This window comes from Phascolarctos cinereus, unplaced genomic scaffold, assembly GCF_003287225.1.
Source record: "Phascolarctos cinereus isolate Bilbo 61053 unplaced genomic scaffold, phaCin_HiC Scaffold_3;HRSCAF=262, whole genome shotgun sequence".
NCBI lineage: Eukaryota > Metazoa > Chordata > Mammalia > Diprotodontia > Phascolarctidae > Phascolarctos > Phascolarctos cinereus.
Window position 1 is genome coordinate 171,033,009 of NW_027555736.1, and position 23,300 is coordinate 171,056,308.

Below are 23,300 nucleotides of genomic sequence, written 5' to 3' on the forward strand. Positions count from 1 at the left end.
GCCTTCTTCCCCCTCCCCCCCCCACCGGCCCCCCTGCAGTCTGCTCCTGTGAAGAGAGTTATGCCAGAGATACCAAGAAATCTGAATAGAGTTCTCAGAGTTCTGGGGACCACATGATTGTGATATTAGCGAAGGGGCCAATGAGAGGGGGCGCAAAGCTATAGGATCATAACTTCTAGGGACGGAGACAAGTCAGTTTTTTGGAGGAAAAATATTTTTAAAGGGGCAAGGGTGTTGAAGCATGTCCAGTTCCTATTTCCCCTACTATGTAAGTCATATCAACATCTTACTTCCTGCTTCCCTGAAAGAGACCTGAAATGAGTTCAGGGTTCAAGAGCCTCATTAGCTCTGGGTGGTAACCCTTGAGTGCCAAAGGCACAGGTTAGGAGAAAGTAAAAAGGGATAGAGTGTGGAAGAAGATAAGGGAAATACATGAATCGAGTAGGTGAGTTGTGGCAGGCTGTCACTAGATGTTGTTTCAGGCACTATAGCTTTCCTGCAATGGTCTTACCAACTTCCAACACTGGGTTAAATCAGTGACCTCTCTGATCCATTCTTCTAACCCTTGCTCTTCTCATTAAACTAATCTAGTCTCCCATCCAATTGGTCCTACCCCGTTTTTTGACTTAATCAAATCAGAATAACAATCCACTGAGCCTTGCAGCCTTTTGCTGTGCTCCATTTGTCCAAGAGACCATCTTTGATCTATTTCTTCGGTGTTTCTGATAAAGTCAAGGTGTCCCTTCCCAGCTTTTATGTTCAGTCTAGTTCTCTAAGGTAACACTGGGAGAACAGGCTTGTATATATTTATAGCAGGTGTTCTTGACATTTTTGTATCACATCATGGACCCTCTTGTTAGTCTCATGAAGCCTATGAATCCCATCTCAGAATAATACTTTTTAAATTTACAAACTAAAATACATGGGATTTTAAAATGAATCAATTATTGAAACACATTTATCAAGGTATTAAAAAAAAAACCACCAAGGTCATGGGCCCCAGTTAAGAGTTATAGCAAGGAACTGGCTCACAGAGCCTCTGGGGCTTTTGCCCAGTGGCCTGTCCATAAACTGCACTTTGAAAACTTTTCTTTGGTGGGGGTGTTGGCAATGGCATGTTACACCTGGAAACCTTGCAGAAACCAATCAGTTACGTGACTTGCCTAAGGTCAGTCAGAAATAGAGGCAGAGTTAGAAAACAGCCTCCAGGCACTCTGTCTAGTGCTTTTGCCATTGCTGAGTGCCCAAGTTTCTGTGTTGCTTTCAATATGGCAGGGACCTATTGAGTTTGGTTGGAAAGACTCATCTACCACAAGTCACTGTTGGAGAAATAAATGCATCCCAAACTAAGAGATTGAACTAAAGGAGAGTAGATGGGGATGGGGGTGGAAATGGAGGAAAGAAGAGAAATAGGCAGTTTTGATCTGAAAACAATGTACTCTGTCCTGATAAGCAAGCCAACTACAAGCTCATAAATCCTCATCGGAACGCCTCAGCATCACATATCCCCAAGCCACAAAGTAAGTGAGGCTCTCAAGTGTATGGTAGCTACTAGAATCGATGTTGGTTCCCCCAGGCCTCTAGTTAATGTTGATTTCCCCTGAGGTCTAGGGTAGGCCTCTTGCTTTTCCCTCAAGGAATTAAATAACTCCTCTTACACCCCCTTCTTCTCTGCCCTCCATTGTCTCTTCTGGGGGGGAAAAACCAAATAGAGCTACTGCCCTTCAGTAAATGAGCACTGGGCATTGGTAGGTAGAGTGAAAAGGAGGCTACAGCTGTCAGCAAAGTGCTACAGAAAGAGTGTGGGCTTTCCAGTAGAGGACTTTGGATCTAATCTGAGCCCGCCCTCTTGCTATCTCTGATATTCAGTTGTCATTTCGTATCTCTGGGCCTCAGTTTCCTCAACTGTAAAATGAAGAGGTTGAAAAAACTTTATGATCCTATCATCCTTTTGATTCCTTTCCTAATTTCTAGAAAGAGAGGATTTTGTGTGTGTGTGTGTGTGTGTGTACACACATCTACACAACCTTGTTGTACCAAGGAAAAGAGAAACTGTATCTGGTATGGGTTTGTGCTTGTATTTTGTACATGGTAAGCATGTGTATACGTTATGTGTGAGTGTTGCACATGAGGGGTAGGGTGCCTACACGTTCATTTTTTGTTGTTCAGTTATTTCAGTCATGTCCATTTGGAACTTTCTTGGCCAGGATACTAGAGTGGTTTGCCATTTCCTTCTCTGGCTCATTTGACAGATGAGGAAACTAAGGCAACAGGGCTAAGTGATTTGCCCAGGGTCACACAGCTAGTAAGTGTCTGAGGCCAGATTTGAGCTCAGGAAGACAGTCTTCCTGACTCCAGGCCTAACACTTAATCCACAGTGCCACCTACCTGCCCTGTGTGTTCATAGGGTCGCCGTTAAGATTACAAGGTTATAAATCTGTAGAATTTACCCAAAGGGACGAGCACTGAGGATTAAATAAGTACTATCTTGTTTTTTCTCTCCTGATGTTTTACTTTGAGAAATGGAATAAATTGTGAACTTCCTTATTTCACATATAATTTGCATCATTAGTGTTTTAGGTCACTTGTAGTTATCCACTCTTGCTCCATTCCCCCTGAAATTTCCAGATCCTTTTTCCTAATAGGCCAAAGTGCCTTCTGAGTCATATTGAGTTGGCTGGACCTAAAAAAGACTGTGTCTTAAGACTGTACTAAGGTGTGACCAGCACCGCCTCCCAAGCCTAGTTCAGTATAGCTGGCTGTCTTCAGGGAAGGGAGAGGGTTAGGGTTTAAGACCCATACATTTATCACTCAGCTCCCCCCAAAATTCCCTGATTAGAAAGCCTAATAAAAATGTTGGGATAATTAGCCATGTGACCCTGGGCAAGTCATTTAACCTCAACTGCATCGCCAAAAGGAAAAAAAAAGAATGTTGGGACAAAGAGCAGACAGGACATAGGATCTTTAGTATTAAAAGAAATCTACGTATAAAGAGATTGTTACTGGCCAACAGCTTGTATGTTTACCTCTCTGTTTTGTCTGGGTTTGTGTTTCTCTGGGGTCTATGGAATGTGTGCATCATGTTCAATATGACCAGGGATGAATGGTGTGGGCTCCAGATGAATGCTGAATCTTGGGTGTGTTTGTATGTGGTTTTCCCCGGAAGGAGAAAAAGAGAAGAGGAATGAGACAGGCCAGGGTTATTATAGGGCAAGTCTGTTTGCTGCTGGATTGAATTACCATGAAAGAAGAGGAAGGAAGTGGTGGTGTGGAAGCCATAGGGTCTGGAGTGTATATTAAAGCTGCCATGTTGTGGTACATCACCAAATAGGACAGTACATTTATGACATCACCCTTCCCATTCTATTCCTAGAGCGTCATAAGATTACAGGGTCACTGACTTAGAGCCAGGTGTCGTCAAAGGTGGCTTAGAGCCTACGTAGTTCAATCTTGTTTTACAGATTCAACAAACATCTATTATCGGATAAAGAAACTGAGGCCTAGAGAACATAAGTGAGGTCAGATGGGTAATAGGAAGAAGGGCCAGGATTTAAAGCCAGGTTCTCCAACTCTGAAACCAGTGCTCTCTGCACTGCCTAATTGTTTCTCCCGACTTCTCTCAGAACTCCAATTTAGGAAAATCACTTTGACAGCCTCATTGAGGATGGATTGGCTTGGGGAGAGACTTGAGGCTGTGAGGCCAATTATAAAAGGCTGTCATAATAATTCAGGTGAGAAGGGAAAAGGGCCTGAAGTGATTAGTGACTGTGAGGGCAGAGAAGGAAATGAATACAAATAATGGTTTGAAAGTAGATAGTAGGGGCAGCTGGTTGGAGCAGGGGATAGAGCACTGGCCCTGATGTCAGGAGGACCTGAGTTCAAATGTGACCTCAGACCAAATACTTGACACTTACTAGCTGCGTGACCTTGGGCAAGTCACTTGACCCCAATTGCCTTTAAAAAAAAAAAGTAGAGTCAAGAATAATAAAGAGATTGTGAGTGTGATCAGTTTGAAGGATAGTGGTGTCCTAAATGGTAATCATGAATTTGGGAAGAGGGGAAGGTTTGACATGTTCAGATTGACATTCCTGTGGGACAGCTGATTCATAATGTCCACTAAGCAGTTGGCAATGCCAGACTGGATCCAGCTCAGGAAAGATGGTATGGCTGTGGCTCTATCATTCTGGGAAATATCACCTAGAGATGGTAATCCAATCATTGAGAGAATCATTGAGAGAAATGGTAGAGGGATAGAAGAAGGGAACCTATGCATAGGGATACACCCAGATTTAGGCATTCAAGATATAGCTGATGACCTATCAAAGGATAGAGCTGTCAAGACAGGTAGAACAAAGAATAAGCAGATCACAAAAAAACATGCAAAGTAAATACAAAACACTTCTCTCGGGGCCCCCCCCAATAGAATACAAAGTACTTTAGAAGAGGCAAGGGAAATATTAATAACTGGGAAGAATGGGGAAAAAGCCTTGTGTAGCAGGGTGTTACTAAGATAAGACTTGAAAGACAGTGGCAATTATTCCAGGGATATGCAGGCAGCTAGTGCAAAGGTGTCAAGACAGGAGATGGAACAAGGAAATGGGGAGTGGTTAGTAGGGCAGTATAGCTTTTGAATGCAGGGGCTAATATAAAATATGGCTGGACAGAGGTTGGAACTAGGTGTGAAGAGCTTTAAATGGAATCTGAGGGAGCAAGTGTTTTGAGCAGGAGAGTGATGTGATCAAACCTGTCCTTTAAGAACATTGGTTTGGAAAGAAGAGACTGGAAGCTAGGAGACCACTTTGAAGGCTATTACGATGATTCAAGGGCTGAGCTATGGTGGTGGTTATGTGGTTATAGAGAAAGAACTGGATTGGAGAGACGTCATGGAAGTAGAATAGACAAGACTTGACTTCTGATAGAATGTGGGGACTGAGGAACAGTGAAGAGTTGAGGATAATTCTGAATTTGTAAATCTGGGTGGCTGGAGCCCTCAAAAAATAGGGAAGCCAGGATGATAGACATGTGCCATTTTGAACATTTGGAAAACTAGTCTGCTCTCTTCATTTTACAAATGAGGATGCTGAAGTCCAGTTTCCTGCCTGAGGTAAGAAATATCAAATCCTGGATTTTCACTTGGGTCCGTTTCTCCTCTGTAAGGGAGACCTCTTTTCCATGTTCCAGCTTTGATTCCAGGTACCTGTCTCTAAATATAGTCTGATGTCGTTGTGCCCTTCACAGCTGAAAGTGATATGAAGTAGGTGAGAGGAGGCTTCTATCATGTGGTGGCCAAATACAAGGGTTTAGAGGAGTTATCATTAGGGGAAGATTCTCCAATTCATTCCACCCCCTACCTCCCCAAGAAGGCATCTGCAGCAGGATATGCATAGTCATCAGTCAGCAATTGTTTTTCCATCTTACTTCACAGAATTCCCAGGAAAAAAAGACATCAAATCCATTTTCTGATGTACTCATTCCTCCATAGACCTAATGGGCCATTGAATTTTAAGGCTCCAAGTTTCTTTATTTCTACCTATTTTGCCCTTTCCTGTCACCTTGACTCTTAAGGTTTTTCAAAAGCGAGTTAATTAAGTGAATATATGCTTGAATTCAGCATGCTCCTGAGGTCTTTCATCATCTTGGCTTCCTTCCACCTCTTCACCGTGGAAACAGAAGGTGAACCAAAGGCACAAGGAGAGAGGGAGAGAGAGAGAGGGTGCGAGAGCATTTTAGGAAGTCACCAAGAATTAGGGTCTAATTCCACCCACCCTGTACCCCACATTTTTTTCCCTTGCTAGCCATTTTTCCCCCCTCCATTCTTTATAAACTGCTGAAATGAAATTTTGTTATTACATAACACTGCGTTATATAATATGCATTAATTAATGCATTAAGTTGTGTCCTTAGATGTGAAATCCTGCCAGTGCCCCATACTGTTCTGGCTACTTTCAAGGTCAGAAGCCCCAAATGCACTGCATCTCAAGAATAGAGGTATCCTGCTTATGCAGTCACTGAGCCTAAAATAATCCCCTTGACAAGTCCAGGAACAGTCCAAGAAAAAGCAAAAACTCTCCGGAGTCCTACATCAGGTGCTAAATGGAAAAGAGAGCTGGGGTCGGGGTGGAGAGGATCGTCATCAGTCACAGGAAGGGCTCTTGGGTGACCCCTAAGCAGAGCAGGAGAGCTGGCAAGAATCCTGCTGATTTGTGCCTATGACTGCTGACCTTTCCTCTCTGGGGAGGAGGCTCAGCTTTCAGTTCTTCTGTAAGAGGAGGGAATCATGTTCTGTTGCACTGAAGAGACTGCAAATGAGCACCCTGCTGTCTTTTTGCTCTTCCCTTCCCCTTCAGTTACATGCTGTTATCCTCTGCCACAGTGTGCAGGGTCGAGACTTGGAGGAGTACGGCCATTGTGGACATGAGGTGTCACAAGAGCCCCAGACTAACTGTTCTGTCTCCCCCCCCCCTTCAATCTCCTTATTCTTTTTGCTTTTAAACTAGCCCATTTAAGATGAAAGGTTAATTATAGTTGGGAGGGGAAAGGTTGCTATAAAGTGATACAGGAAAGGGAACTAGGGGTCACTTTGGGGCCCACCATAAGCTATTTTGATGAATTTGCTTATCCTTCAGGTCTTTCATTATCCCTAGGGAATGCATTTTTTTGTGTCATGGATCCCTTTGGCAAGTCTTGTAAGGCCTAAGAACCTCTTTTCAGAATAATATTCTTAGATGCGTAAAATGAAGTACATATAAATACAAAGGAAACCAATTATATTGTGAAATATAGTTATCAAAATATTTTTAAAAAGTTTATAATCCAAGGTTAAGAACTCCTGATGGATCTTTTTATTATCTATCATAGTATTTACATTTAAAACAATTCTTATTCTATTTTCTGTTCTGAATGCTCTTCCTCACCCTCATTGAGAAACTAAGAAAAACCAAATCCACTGCAAATATGTATAGTCATATAAAGCAAATTCAGACATTAGCCACATCCAAAAAAAAATATCCTTTAACCTTCACTCTTAAATCATCTGCTCTCTCTGGAGGTGAATAATATGTTTCAACATGAGTCCTTTGGAATTGTGATGAGTTGTTGTGTTTATCCAGAGTTACTAAGACTTTCAGAGTTTGCCACAACATGGAAACAAAAACAGCACAACATGCTGTTATTTGTATAAATTGTTCTCCTAGTTCTCACTTCATTTTGCATCAGTTAATACAAGTCTTCCCAAGTTTCTCTGAAACCATCCCCTTCATCCCTTCTTGCAGTGCAATGGTATTCCATTACATTCATAAGCCATAAATAACTTGGTATCCTCAGGTATTTACCAATTGATGGGTATCCCCTCAGTTTCCAATTCTTTGTCACCACAAAAATAGCTGCTGTAAATATTTTTGAGCTCTTTCAGTTATATAGTAGAAATATTGCTCAGTCAAAGAGTAAGCACAGTTTTATAGCCCTTTGAGTATAATTTCAAGTTGCTCTCCAGAATGGTTGTACCAGTTCACAGCTCCACCAACAGTACATTAGAATACCTGTTTTCCCTCAGCCTCTCCAGCTGTCATTTTCCAATTTTGTCATCTTTGCCCATCTGGTAAGATGTGAGGTGGTACCTCAGAGTTGTTTCCATTTGCACAACGTTTATCTGTTAAGGAAATTTTACTGACAGAATGATAATTTACTTTCCACTACTTGGGCCAGTTCAACTTTTTTTTTTAAGGTAGTTGGGGATAATGATAGCACCTAGGTCCCAGGTTTGTTGTAAAGATTAAATGTGATAGTCATTATAAAACTGGTAACACAGGACCTGCTACACAGTAGGTGCTTTATAAATGTTTGTTCCCTTCAGCTCTTCCCTATGGAATGAATGGTGGCAGGACTTCATACATGCACTTATCCCAGGCACAGTTTCCTATTCCAAACAGCCCTTATTTTGCGCCCAACCATTTCCATTCTCTTTCCCCATTTCATCTCCATTCACTTCTACCCTCTTTCTTTCCCTCTGATAGCCATTACTCCTCCCCTCCTTCCTCCCTATCCTCCTTTAGCTCCTTATCTTCCATCCTGTGCTCCCTAGCTTTCTCTTTTCTTCCCAGTGCTTTCCTCTCCTTGCCCTCTCTTCCTTTCTCTTCCACTTTCCCTCTATCTGCTTCTTCTCTGTCCTCCCTCTGTCTTCTGATGTACTTTGCCCTCTATCTGATTTTTTGTTGTTGTTTCCCTTCCCTTTCTCTCACCTGGAGGCAGTTCATGGACCTGCAGGACTTGGTCAGATTTGTGTGACATTTGACCTCTCTCTACCTCACTTTCCTCTTCATTTTTACTCTTTAAAAATAAAGGAGTTGAACTCCGTGATCCCTAAGGTCCCTTTCATCACTAAATCAATGATTCTGTGATAATTTCTACCCATCACTCTTGTGTCCTCCTTTCTCCCTGTCTCTGTTCTCTCCGTCTCCCAGACCTCATCTGCCCTCTCCTCTTTTTCCTCCCACCTATGTCCTCTCTCTTCTTCCCTCTCCACCCTACTTTGTGTCTCTTTCCTATGGGTCTCAGAAACAGATGTCCCCTTAGTTGATAATCTTCACTTGTTCCTCAGCAACCCAGTTTTGTCCTTTAATCTTCTCTCAGAAAACATTTCCCTTGATCTTTCCATCAGTAGCATAGCTGTCTGTTCTGAATTCCTCAGCCTGTCATCATGCAGCATTCGACCTTCTACTGACTTAACCATTGAGGTCCAGTGGAAAAGTTGAGATCATAAGCCCAGTGACTTTAAATATGAGGTGATTTTGGTTGTACCCTCCCTCACTTATTGAAATCCATATTGTATTATATAAGATTAAAATAAATGTGCACTTATCTCCCATCTGTCTCATTCCTGTGGAATGCTCAAGTCTTTAGGAAATGTTCTCTGTTCAGTCACTCAGAATACCCCTTCTGACAACATGTTTTCATTCTGCTCACACAGACACTATCTTGTGGAACAGCTTATCCACAGGGTGTCAAGGATTTCTGCTTTTGAAGACCCAATTTGCCCTAGTTCAGTTTGTTCCATAAAAACTAATCAGAGTTTGCTTATCATTTTATAGAGGTTGGTGTTCTGTAGTAGGTCCGGAGAGAAATCGGAGAGGTGAGACAAGGGTGTCAAAGACAACCTAGGAAATGGTTTTGCCAGGTTCAAAATAGTCAACAAATGCATACCTAGAGTTGATGTGTCTACTCCAGCAGTTTGGTGATGATGAATAAAGTAGGCAGGGCTTGAGTGGAGGGAGGGAAGCTGGTGAACTAGCGGGAGCTGCTGAGAAGGGAGGGTATCTGGTATGTGATACATCATCAAGCCTGATGTTGGGACTATGGGAGGTTGAGGATTTATGTCTGCCAATAAAAAATGAAGCAGTCAGTGCCAAATGAGTATTGCCAGCAACTAGCTTTCTTGGGCTTTATGCTGCTACTGCACCTTCTCATACTGTTGCTTTCATATCCATCACCAGGGTATTGGGACCTGACAGGTCCAGGATGCAAACAGAGTCAGAGGGAGTCATTCAGTTTAGTGTAAATTGCACCAAGTTGAGAATCTGGAGATGCCTGGTCTATTTTTGACATAGTCATCCCCATCTTTATGATGTTGGGCCAATCAGAACAACCATTCCATTCCTCAGTTTCCTCAGCTGTAAAATGGACATAGTAGTACTTATAAATGCCCACCCTTGCTGGTGGGATAATGTAAAAATAAGATGAGAAAGCATCTGAAAATAAAAAATGCTATCAGTTTCTTAGGTTGAACTGTTTGACAGTGTCAAGGACTTTGACAACAACTACTCTCTTATCTGGATCTTTGGTAGCTATGAGTAGAATGTACGAAAGTAGCTACCAGACTGCATCTCTGCAGGGATTATTTCTAGGATAATTCATGTTTGAGGGTACTGGGCTGAAAAGTATTGCTGTTCCCAAAGAAGAGCAAGAAACAGTATCTTCAACCAACAGTAGGTCAATGTGTACATACCTGGAGTCCTCTCCCAGGCCCACAACATCATAAATTTCTGATCTCTTTTTAGGGGAAAAGTCTTCAGGGTTGTAACTGGCCCCTTATTCAAGTACATCCTAGCACCTATTCATAGAGTGCCTAGGTCTAAAAAAGTCAGCTGACTTCTCTACAAGAAGATTCGTCCACTGGGCTTTCAGGAAAAAATGAAGCAGAGTATGGTGGAAAGAGCACCAATTTGGAATTAGAGGACTCTGGTACAAATCCCAGTTCTGCTATTTACTACTTATGTGACTATGGACCAGTCACTTAACTTCCTAAGTGTTTAGTATCTTCATCTTTTGCTTTTTAAGGCAATTGGGGTTAAGTGACTTGCCCAGGGTCACACAGCTAGTACGTGTCAAGTGTTTGGTCTGAGGCTGGATTTGAACTCAGGTCCTCTTGACTTCAGGCCCAGTGCTTTATCCTCTGCGCCGCCTAGCTACCCCATTAGTTTCTTCATTTTTAAAACAAGGGGGTTAGATTAGATGCTATCTTAAGGTCCCTTCCAGTTCTAAATTCCATGATCCTATGCATGTGAATGGAACAGGAGATGCCTTTCCCTTCAAGTGATTCTATCCTCAGTGTCTCACCGAATCCTACAGTTATAGAATGTCAGAGCTGGAAGAGACCTTAAAGGCAATCTAGACCATTCAGTTCATTTTTCAGATATGGAAACTGAGACCTGGAGAAGTGAGAAGTCAAATGACTTGCCCAGGATCACACAGATAGTAAATTGTAGGTATGTATTTGAAGCTCCAGGTCTTCTGACTTCAAATTACATCTTCTTTCCACTGTACTGCCCAGTTCAAGTGGGAAATAGGTTTCCTAACCATTTCTGTGATAGAGCAGTCAAGATTTCTTCTATGTCCCTACTTTACGCAAATGGGGTCCTGAGAGAGCATATGTAGGATACATCTAGAAGTTAGACACCCTTGGACACACAATGACTTGGAGACAAGGTACTTGTGTGTAATGTATCAAATTGTGAATTCTCCAAAGTCATCACCCATGTTTGCCCACCTTTGGATCCTTGCCAGCATCCAGGAATGAAAGTAACTAGTTCCAATTCATAACTCTTTTGCAAAGCCATAATTTCTGATTACTAGATTCAAACTGGATTTTTTTTGAGCCATCATTGAAATCATCCCATCCTTTTTAAGGCTTTCTGTATATTTGTGTCCTTGTGTGCTGGGGATACAAATCTCTGTTGCAATGCCTGAAATTACTGTCTCTAAGTGTGCATATGTACGGGGTGTCATTTCAGTGCTTCTCACATGGGTCAACTGTGCAAGTGTGCGATGGGCCACCCGAGTGCAGGACGTCTTCACAGCTGGGAAGCTCTTGGCCCTGGGCCTGATTATTGTCATGGGGATTGTGCAAATCTGCAAAGGTGAGGCAGAGCAAACATATAGGTTTCATATACTTCCTACATGTATACAGGTACACACACGTAACATATGTATACACATGCCTGTATGTGTGCACTATAAGATTTCCCAGTTTCCCTACTGGAGTGACTCCTTTCCCTTGCTTTAATGCAAGGGTTAGAGGCGCTTGCATTCATTTTCTATACATGTTGGACTATATCATAACCCACAGTGTTAGTTTCAGTGGGACTCCCTAGCATGGTGCCTTGCACTTACTTAGTCAATTTTGTATAATTGAATTGATTCCCCTGCCCTGATCTGAGATGAGAACCATACCCTTCATATTATTTATATCTGAGGGAAATTATGTATCTTTTGCTTACTTTGTTTTTTAGATTTTCAATTTGCTCATAACCTTTACGATGCCGAGAGGTACATTCTTGGGTATTGTGCCAACATTCTCCACTAGATTTATTCCTTTCCCTGCCCAGATTCTGTTTGGTTTCCATGAGACTTATGGCACCACCAGGCTCTGCATAATATCACTGTTTCACAGTCAATGTCAGGTGACATATAGGGAGGTTTCATTCATTGGCCTAAACCCCAGGTGTAGGGTTTGATCTTTTACCCTGGAAATCCCAACTAAGTTCTTTGCATGATATTTTTGTGAAATAGAATCCTTTATTTCTCCTTCCCACTCTTAACTCATTATTGCATTTTCTAAATGCCAGAAAAGATTGGTGTATATATCATTTTATGCAAATCAAGGTGTAGTGGAAAAGGACCCTGGATTTGGAGTCAGGACCTGAGTTTCAGACCCAGCTCTGTCACTTATTACCTGAGTGACAACGGGCAAGTTACCTGCTTTCAGAGCCTTAGCTCCTCAGCTGTAAAATGGAAGTATTTTAATAAAGGCTTCTTCTAGCTCTGAACTTAATCTGTGATTCTATATCTCTAGGTATTAGACTCAGTGAATTCCAAAAACTGTGAGCAGCCCCTGTCCACTGCAATCTATCAGTAACCTTTATTGAGTCATCAGCTAGGGACAGAACATTAGAACTGAGATATAATATAATGGACAAAGCCAACTTTACAGAGGAGAGGAGAGTATAGAGTACATCATAGAGCACTATAATGCTCATAGTAGGCACTTAATAAATGTTTATTGATTGACTGACTGAGACAGGGCAAAAAATAGATAAGAAAGAGACATTTTAAAAATTTAACCCAACAAGAAAAAGCAAAATGATACAACCATGTGGAACAGTACAAGGTGTGTTGAGAATTCTGGAATGAAATGATTTCTCCACATTTTTCATGATGAAAATACACATAACTTGCACAGAGACCAGAGAAGAGAACCAGCAAAGGTGAAAAGGGCGAAATGAGAGTCCTAATGCTATTCTTACCCCATCCACTATCCCCTTAATTTCCCTTCCCTCTCTGGCCTTTGTCCCTTCCAGTTATCTAAATCTCTAAATCTACTTAAAAATTTTTTTTGGAAATGTGTTTCGAACTTGAAAGCAGGATCAGGGTTCAAGATCTTTTTTAAAACGGTACCCTTGGAACACTTTTTGCTGCCTCACCTGTGAGTCTAAGGCTTCATTACGGACTATGTCAAGAGATGGCTTTGTTTCAGTCAGTGGGGCCAGGCAGGCCAGCCAGCAGACCACAGATTTGGGGTGGGGGTGGGGCACTGTTATAAACAACTTCCCTGTCCCTTGTGTTCACAGGACAGTACTTCTGGCTAGAGCCCAAAAACGCTTTTGAGAATTTCCAAAAGCCGGACATCGGCCTCATCGCACTGGCTTTCCTTCAGGGCTCCTTTGCCTATGGAGGCTGGAACTTCCTTAATTATGTGACAGAGGAACTGGTTGATCCCTACAAGTGAGTAAGGATAAAGCCCACCTTGTCTATCATATCCTTGAATGGCATAGTACCTTCTTCTGGAGAGACTGGAGCCTGTATTTCTTCTCTTTTCAAAGGAGTTTGGACTATTTTCCTTCTACTCTTCCTGGGGTAGAAAGTGCAATCGACCTATAGTCAGGAGCGCTGGACTTTGAATCCTGCTTCCAACATCCACCAGCCCTGAGGGTATGGGCTAAGCACTTAGCCTCTTCGAACCTCAGTTTTCTTATGAGTCAAATGGGGTTAATAATATGTATACTACCTACCTCACAGGGCTGTTTATAGGAAAGTGCTTTGTATACCTTAAACTATTCTGTGTGTGTGTACATACACACACACACACACACACACACACACACACACGCACACACATGCACACACACACAGACACGCTACCTGTGTGTCCTTGGGCAAATCATTTAACTTCTCTGAGCTGTAGTTCCCTCATCTATAAAATGAGGGAGTTGAACAAGATGACCTTTAGGTTTCCTTCTGGCTCTCAAACTGTAGGATCCTTTCCTGGCATTGTAGGGGAAAAATGATCAGATGTCTCCATCAGAGCCAGGTTAAAAATTGCCTAAAGTGTCTGTAATGTAGACCAGGAAGAAAGTGGAGAACATTGTGGAACTAACTAGTCATTACCAAACCATACATATAATGTCAAATTTGGTTAGTTTTGATAAACAGTTTTCCTTTTCTCTTTTTTATTCATAGTTATAAGGCATAGCTGTCAGGGAGGAGGGAGTAAGGATGTATCTTGAAATGTAGTTGATAGAAAATTTTATTTAAAAAAAGAAAAATAAAGCAATTAACTAAAAAAAAAAAAGATTGAGCCCTGAAAGGTTTATGATTCATCCACCTGTCTCAGAGCAGGAACAGCTCTGCCTAGGAGGTGTGGGGGTGTGGAGCATCCTGGAGAATGGAGCAAAGGTATAAACCTCTTTGTATCAACAGTAGGTTTGGAATACATCTCTCCAAGCTGTTTCATTTCTGTCTAGGCAGTCTGCCCAGACTGAGGCAGAATTTATTCCAAATGACTTGATTAACTTTGAATATTTTCCCCAAGGACAGGCTATGAACTTGAAGCCTCAAAAGAGGAATAGAATCCCAGACAGAACACCTTTATTCCATCTTAGGGAACCTAGGGGGATGGAGTGTGTGTGTGGTGTTGTGCAGAGTGAGTTCTTCTACCTAGTGATTCCTCCCCTTTTCATCCTATGTCACTCGGCAGGAACCTTCCTCGAGCTATTTTCATCTCCATCCCTCTGGTCACTTTTGTGTACGTCTTTGCCAACATTGCTTATGTCACTGCGATGTCACCCCAGGAGCTGCTGGCCTCCAATGCTGTTGCTGTGGTAAGGATTCCCATATTTCTGAAGCTCCCTCTGGGGCCTAAGGACCCTTGAAGCAGGAAGTTTGGCTGAGTAATTAATCTCTGAACTCTTTTTCCCCCGGTGATCTGAGTCATATGGGCAGGAACCTCAATAAGGAGGTTTTTCAGTTTAGTCCCCAGTTGGGAATTGCTGCTGCTCACTCTGAAGTCAGAGTACACAGGAACGGGAATTCCAGTCCACCTCTTAACTTTCTTTCCCACTTCCCCCCAGTTCACTAACTTCTGCCAGTATCAGCAGAGTTGACTAAATATCACAGGGACCACAAAGCCTGAGCATCATCCTTTTAGGCCCAGCCTTAGGAAAAACAAAAGCACACCAAAAAAATGTCCTGCCAAGTAGAGCTTGTGTTATAAGGTGGGATACCTGCCATCTAGTGGACAGAGCTCCAGGGATCAGCTCTCCTGGGTTCGGGTACTGTGTGACTTTGGACAAATCTCTTACCCTCATTGAGCATCCATGTCCTTGCCTGTAAGTGTGGAGATTGGAGCAGATGACCACCAAACTCCCTTTACAGCTAACCTCTATGACTATATGATTGAGGACGTAACAGAAAGTGTTCTGGATTCAAAGTTAGAGGCACCTTGGTTCAAACCCCAGCTTTGCTATGTAGTAGGCAGCTAGCTAGGTGGCCCCCTGGGTAGCTCATTGGGCCTAGAGCAGTAAGACTCAAGTTCAGATCTTGCTTTAGGCACTTCTGTGATCCTAGGCAAGTCATTATTTCTTCTAGAAAGATTGATCTTAACCACTCTCTTACTTCATGGAAAAGTGTGTGAGAGTAACCAATACGTTCTCTTTGGATAGAAGAGACCATATGATTTAATCCCTCAGGGCTAGAGGTTAGATGGTTCATCCCATTCTGCTCAAACCCACTGTGTGTTAGATGGAATCTGTCTTTATCTTTAAAGGCCTTTGGAGAAGGGAGGGCCACGTCTCCTGTATTCCATTCTAATCTTTAGTAGCCCTTAATCTTTGGAAATTCTTCTTCTTCTCTAATCAAAGTCCCCCATCCATGGGCTTGTCCCCAGAGATTGAAGAATAGACAATCACCTTTCAATTCAAGACTGTTATTATCCAACCCCACAATGCCTTTTTCCCCAAGCTAAATAACAGCTAGCTAGTTCTCACAGTCTTTCCTCCTAGTAATATTTTCCAACCCATTGGCTGTGTCTGTTGAACCCTCTCTGGATTTCTCTGGGCCCTGCCTTGTCAGATAGCATAGGTCTGTTAAGGATGAACTCATTACTAAGATAATACAGGAGTTGCTAATACTATACTGTGACAAGAACAGTCCATTGTTCCAGTGACATTGCCTAGTAGTTCTTTTTTCAGAGGGTGGAGAGGAATTTACTTTGTAATCAAGATTCAGCTGACAACAGTCAGAATAACAATAGCTAGCATTTATGTGCTACCTATTACGTGTCAGACACTGTCCTAAGAGCTTTGCAATTATGATCCTGGGAGGAGGTGTAGGTGTTCTTATTTTCTCCATTTTATAGTTGAAGAAACTGGGGTTAGCAAGGGACTTACCCATGGTTACACAGCTAGTGAGTGTCTGAGACTGAATTTGAAATCCAGTCTTCTAGATTCTAAGCCCAGCACTCAATCCACTGTACCACCTAAATCCTCAGGTGGTAGAGGGTGCATGGATGATTCTCTCCATTTTATAGAGGAGAAAACTGAAGCAGAAAGAAATGAAAAAGGGCAGCTAGGTGGCGCAGTGGATGGTGCACCATCCCTATAGTCAAGAGGACCTGAGGTCAAATCTGGACTCAGAAACTTGACACTTACTAGTTGTGTGACCCTGGGCCAAGTCACTTAACCCTGATTGCCTCACCAAAAAGCAAAAAAAGAAATGAAAAATGTGGATCATGGCAACACTACCTGTATCAGGGATTGTTTCGTTTTCTTTCTGTCTTTGTAATCCTCAGTCTTGGCACACTCATACCTTTCTTATAATAGGCACTTAATACATATTCATCAAACTGGATTAAATTGAACAGAATTGAATTATTGATCGTGTATAGGTCACCTAGTAAATCAGTGGTAGATTAGATTTGAATCCAGTCCAAAGTAGCAAACTCTTGCAAATCATCATCTTGAAACACAGGCCTGATTGTTTCTCTCCAGAAGGGACAGACAAAGCCTGTGATATGGGGAGCCTTCAAACCCATCGTTTCCTCCTTTATGAGTTGCTGCTCAGGAGATTGCATCAGGGCTAGTAGCAACAGTTTCTTGAATCCCCAGGGAAGAATTGTCTCCTGAATGTGCTCTATCTAATCTCAGCTCCACTGTAAGCCCTCCCTTAACAAGCATTCACCGGCCAGTGATTGAACTTTCATGGATTTTCTTCCCTTCCTCAAATGTTCATTTGCTTTTATAGCAAGGGGTAAGCAAACTACAACCAAATCTGTCCTGCTGTCATCTGAGAATGGTCTTTACATTTTAAAATACCTTGGCCCAGGCTATAATTTTCTGACCGCTGAATGACCCCACAAATATAAACTGAGTGCCTATTGGGTGACCCATACTAGGATAAGGGCTATGGCGGCTACTAAAGAAACATCTATGGACCAGATACTGTGCTAGGAGTTCAGAATATAGATACAAAAACTGGAGGGAAAAGAAAAACTCTGTCTACAATGAGCTTTCTTTCTAACAAGAGAAAAAACAAGTACATAAATATATTCAGGATAAACATGAAATTGTTAAATAGTTAGGGAGAGAGAGAGAACGGGATGCTCCCTAGCATTTGTAAAGCTGAGTCCTAAAGGAATAGAGATCCTTTGAGGCAGAGGGGAGGACAGCCATGGAAAGGCATAGAAATGCCATGGAGTATTGTTTATGAGGGACGCAGAGAAAGCCAGTCTTGGCCAGATCAGAGTTGCTTCATATCTACGGAGGAGAGAAAACTGATGGCAGCAGAAACAACAATGTAGGCATTATGTAAGAACATATAGAATTAAGTGCCAAATTGTTCCATACCAACTCTTAAGTGCTGCAAGAATTCAGAGGAGGAAGACTATTTTTTCCTTTATGTATCTTATTATTGGGCCTTGCCAGACCATTTTTCTGGGGGCCAGTCTGTTGCTGAAAAAAGAGCAAGAAGAGAATATGAGGGGATGAGGAAGAGGGAAAGACATGACTCTTGAGGGACTTATTGTAGTAAAGTAAAAGCTGTATTGTAATTTTTACATGAGATTGTAAGTTCCTTGATGTCAGGCTTTACACCACCTTTGTAACCTGAGTGCCTGGCCCAAGGCCCAAGGCCTAGAACCTAGTAGGTAGTCAGTAAACATTCGTTGAAATGCAGTGGTTAGTGATAACTCATAGTAGTTAGAAGGGAATCATGGAGGAAGTAGGACCTGAGCTGGGTCTTCAAGGCAACCAGGGTTTGAGAGAAAAGTGGAAGCTGTGCATGCCTAGGACTTGAATCAACTTTTGTCTGGATTTATGTTGTCATTGGTTTCAAGCAATTCCTGGTGAGATCTACCAAAGCAGACCAGCAACTGCTGCTCTTTGTTGCCCAAAGGTTATAGTCAGCTCATGTCAGAAATGGAACTTAAATCTAGACCTTTCTGACTCCCCGATCAGACCTCTACTCCCTCCACTGTGCTGCCTCTCATATGAGTGAACAGTGAGAAGACTTTCACAGACCGAACTCTAGCCAAGTATGCATGCTCAGAATAGTGGGAGATCAGGTTCCTTGAATGAGTTTTTATGGGCCTCTGGCCTGTGTATCTCTAGAAGAGGCATCTTTTGTACCTCCTTCCCCAGTAGGAGTGAAGTCTGTTCTTCAGTCCAATCTAACAAGCTATGAAGTGCGTATTCTCTGATGCAAGATAGTATAGAGACAAAATGAAAAAAAAAGTCCATACCCTTCTGGGAGGGGGAGATAGATATAAAAAGTGAGCATATAAGGGTATAGATGAGATAGTATGTGGAGGAGACAGTCTGGAATCACTTATCTTAGCAGATAATAGAAGCCCCGAGCCTTGAAAGAAACTTAAGGATTCTGTGAGGCAGAGGTAAAAAGGGCAAGTACATTAGAGGGGCAGCAGGGGTGGGTGGGGGGAATACCCTGTGCAAAGGCAGGGGTGCAGGAGATGAGTGCCAAGCATGGGGAGAATAGCAGGTCAGTTGGTCAGTGTTAAGTGTACAAAGGACAAGAATATTCTATAAGCCTAGAAAGGTAGACTGAGGCAGATTGTGAAAAGATTTAACTGCCAACTTGATGAGTTTGTATTTTAGAGACTATAAGAACCTTCTTGATCAGGGCAAGTAGCATGGTCACACTTGGGCTTTATAAGATTATTTTGGCAATTATAGGGGGGGTAGATTGGAGAGAGGAAAGACGAGAAAGGATAGTTAGGTGGCACAGCTGAGAATAGGAGTTCAGATCTAGCCTCATATATATTTTAGCTTTGTGATCATGGGCAAGGCACTGAACCTTTCTGTACATCAGTTTACTCTTCTGGAAAATGGGGATAGTAATACGTACGTCCCTGCTTCACACATACCTGATTTTAGCCAAGAATTTGAGTTCAAAATAGTGGCGTATCAGATTGCTTGAATTTCTCTCATGGGTCCCCTGTACCCTTTGTTTTGGTGAGGATAAAATGAAGTATTATAAAGCACTATGCTTTTGTACTTTTCAGTTGTTTCAATTCTGCTGTACTTTGTGACTCCAGTTTAGGGTTTCCTTGGCAAAGATACTATAGTGATTTGTCATTTCCTTCTCCCGCTCATTTTACAGATGAGGAAACTGAGGCAAACAGGGTTAAGTGACTTACCGAGGGACACACATCTAATACATGTCTGGGGTCACATTTGAACTCAGGTCCTCCTGACTCCAGGCGTGCTGCTGTATCCACTGTACCACCTAGCTGCCTCATATAAAGTCTAGCCATTTTTCTTAAGTAATAATTATAAATATATAATTATAAAATAATTCATAAATATAATGCTAATTCTTATTATTAATAATAGTCTAGGTGAGAGATGATAATTGTTTGAACTCGGGTGCTGCCATGTAAGTTGAAGAGAAAGGGATGCCTGCCAGAGATGTGGCACTGGCAGCTGGTGGATGTGGTCAACTTTGGACCTAGAAAGAGAGTGCTAAGACCTCTTTGGCCCAGGCAGCATCAGCATCCTGTGGATAGGGCTATGTGGAGAACAGGAGCACTGGTGGGAGAAAAAACAGCAAAGCAGGGCCCCTTCTGTAAGGAAGCTCAGCACAGTTTCCACCTGTCCCTTGTCTCCTCTTCTAGACCTTTGGAGAGAAGCTTCTCGGCGTCATGGCCTGGATCATGCCCATTTCAGTTGCGCTATCCACATTCGGTGGCGTCAACGGATCTCTCTTTACGTCTTCCAGGTGAGTCCAGCCTCTACACTGTGAGTGGAGTGGGAAGCCTGGCTGTATAAATGGCCTTGTGTGCAATAATGTGTGTGTCTGTGTGTGTGTGTATATGCATATGTACCCACGTTTTTGTATATCCAGGTAGATAAGTACGCATAAAACATGTGAAAGTGATTCTATGTGGATTCTTTATCTCTGTGTATGTCTCTGTGGGTTTATAGAGAGGCATGTGCTTCTGTGTGTGTGTGGTGTGCGTGTGCTCATACATGCATGTACAGGAGACAGTAATTTCTAAGGCTCCTACCATTGGATGGAGAGAGAAAAAGCAGCACCTTTACTATTTTGGACTCACTTCATTTGAAGAGGTGGGGAGTGGGGTTAGCCCCCAGTCCCTTTCATTCTCAGCTTTGATGACCTCTTAGGGGACAGAAAAGTCTTGGGGTCTCTTTGGTCCATTTGTTTGGGCTTCCAGTTGCTGACGAGGATAGAGCGAAAAGCAACCATTGCGTGAGGGGACAGGGAGAGAGGAAGACATGATTCTTGAGTGTGGCACTGAAAAAGACCACTGCACCTGGAGCCAGACATTTGGGTTCAGATCACAGCTCTTCTGCTTACTGCCTTGTGTGATTTTGAATAAGACACTAAACCTCTCTGGGCCTCAGTTTCCTCATCTGTAAATTGAGGAGTTTAGACTAGATGGTGTCTATGATCCTAGGGAAAGAGTCAGCATCTAAGCCCTCCCTCCTTTGGACCCATCAGGGCAGACTTTGACTTGTATATGACTGTCTTTGGGGAACCAACGTAGGGAAAAGAGGCAAGAGGCCATGTAGGTACCCAGCCTGGCTTCCCAAGTGGTTTGTACCGTGACCTTTGTAAGAACACATTCAAGCAACTTGGTGTTGAGTGAGGAGACAAGCAGGAGAAAGAAAGAGGATTCATCTTCTTTACCTTGAACTGAATGCCATGGGGGAGGCCAGGAAGGGTTCCAGCAAAACTCTGTAGGTTTGGGTTGGAACTGAGTGACCCAGTGGTCCTGGGAAGGCCAGAGCCTGAGGGGAGCATTCATACCCAAATCGGAGTCAGTCATGCAGCCAGGGAGGCCACATGCTGTCTCGCCCACTATATTCAGCTTACTGACTGGGCTGCCTCTGAGCTTAACTCACCCTGGCTTACAGCCAACACACTGCTACCTCAGCAGCAGCAGGAATTCCCATGAGGGGACCAAGGTTCCATATTTGGGGGGCATTGTGCAGAGAAAGTACAGAGTCCTGGTACCATTCCTGTAACTGGGGCACCAAACACTCACCCATGGCAACGTCATGTGCCTGTTAAACAGGAGCTGCCACGGCCTTGGAAATCACAGCGGAGGGCCCTGGAAGAGAGTCTGTCCATCGTGGCTCTCTGGGATCTTTTGGAAGAAAAAGTGACTAAAGCCAAGTTAGAGCTGGGTTTGTCCCTGCAGGCAGGTCACACAGGCAGGTCTGGATGCACGTGGGTAGGTGTAGTTGTATGTGTGTGCATGCAAGGGACAGGCTATGTATGTGTGTGCTAGTCATCTGCACACATCATCGACCCACTCCTAATGCCCTTCTTGGAGGAAGGGCCTTCTCCATTTATTTATTCACTTTTCCCTTAAAAAGATTTCATTTCAGGTATGGAATGGATGGATCTTTGCCAAGGTGTGGAAGTGGGTGTTGGGTGTGACACCCTCTCTAATTTCATCAGTCATCAGCTATAGAGTAGGGATTGTCTTTAGGCAGCCTTATGTTTGGATACTGGGATAATAGATGGGGGGGGCGGTGTTGGCTGCACCAATAGGAGAGGCAAACATAAAGCTGTGTGTAAAGACTCAGCTGTATCTGGGGTTGTTCTTGGGTCATGACATCTCCCTGCCAGGGGGTGCCCACAGGTGGGCTGGAGCACCCAGGCATGTGTATGGCTGCATGTGGTGGGTGGGGCAGGGAGGCCAAGGCAGTTGGTGGCAGAGGTTACCTGGTGCCATATCTCAGATTCCTATGCTTCTGGTCTGTACAAGTCTGGCAAACAGTGCTTATGTGTGTCAATCTCACCCTGTCATAGCGCGGGACCATGTTTTTGCCTGCCTTTGTGTCTTTGGTGCCTTACTGTCATGCCTGGCATATGATAAGCACTCAATAAATTTTTGTTGACTGACTGACTCATGGACTGCCAGCCCTGGTCAACCCCTCCCTTCACCCACCCACCCCCAGTGGTGACCCTGGACAGAACTGAAATTAGTGGTTCCATCTTTGGAGTCCTAGACTCCTAGTTCTGGTTTTCTATCTCCTCCCTTACACTTTGGCCAATATTCGTACTAAGAAATAAATGACTAATAAGAACTTAGAGCTCTCTCTTCTATTCAGAAGAGATTTGTCCTTTCAATGAAAAGGAAGAAAACATAGTATAGTTACAGATATGACAAAGTGGAAAAAGGTATTTTACGGAGGTGACCTTCCCAGCAGCTCCTGAAATTATTTCAGGCAGGTAGCTGCCTTCTCTGCCTGTGCGTAAAGCTGGCCTGCTCACTTCCTCCATCTCCTCTTACTATAGCCCAACCCCACATAGATTTTGAACATGGAGAGGGTGTGGCCATTAACAACCTAGACCTCAGACACCAGGTCTTCCCAGGCTACTCAGCGCCTATCTATCAGCTGCCTCTGTGATAGCATGGAAAGATAAATGAGACAGTATGTGTATATGTCTTGTGTGTTGTGTGTGTGCATGGATGGGGGAAGCCTGTATACTGGAACCTTATCGGGGGGAGGTTGAGGATGGGGCAAGCTGCAAGGGGAGGGGGTGGAGCATGCTATGAGTCTTGGACTTCTTTTTCTGGATTCAGAGGAAACAGAGGCCTCATGCCAGACCCCTACTTCTTTTTTTCTCCCTTTACTAGACTGTTCTTTGCTGGAGCCCGGGAGGGCCACCTGCCCAGTGTGCTAGCTATGATACACATAAAACGTTGTACTCCTATCCCTGCTCTCCTCTTCACGGTAAGGATCAGTCAGTCCCTCGGCTAGCTCTCCCCTCCCTGTTCCTATTTCTGTTCTGTTTGGGCCTACTCCATCCTGTTCTAATCAGCATCTGAGCTGTCAGTTTCAGTCTTTTCACATATACCATTCCATCACCCTCCTTTAGCTTTCTGTTGAATTCTATTGAGTTGTAACTGATTTGATATATGCTCTGAACCTTGTGAATTCATAGGTATAGGGAACTCCAAGGTGAGGAAATTCCCTCCA

The 23,300-nt window shown here is 43.2% G+C and overlaps 1 protein-coding gene across 1 annotated transcript in view; it reads left to right on the forward strand.

Moving 5' to 3' along the window:
• Window positions 1-23,300, forward strand: part of SLC7A8 (solute carrier family 7 member 8) — a 79,400-nt gene that overhangs the window by 47,225 nt on the left and 8,875 nt on the right. Inside the window, exons 4-8 of the mRNA XM_020964301.2 lie at window positions 11,286-11,411; window positions 13,122-13,275; window positions 14,528-14,651; window positions 19,958-20,061; window positions 22,958-23,054. Of these exons, the coding sequence (XP_020819960.1) occupies window positions 11,286-11,411; window positions 13,122-13,275; window positions 14,528-14,651; window positions 19,958-20,061; window positions 22,958-23,054 (605 nt within the window). The remainder of the gene's footprint in view (window positions 1-11,285; window positions 11,412-13,121; window positions 13,276-14,527; window positions 14,652-19,957; window positions 20,062-22,957; window positions 23,055-23,300) is intronic.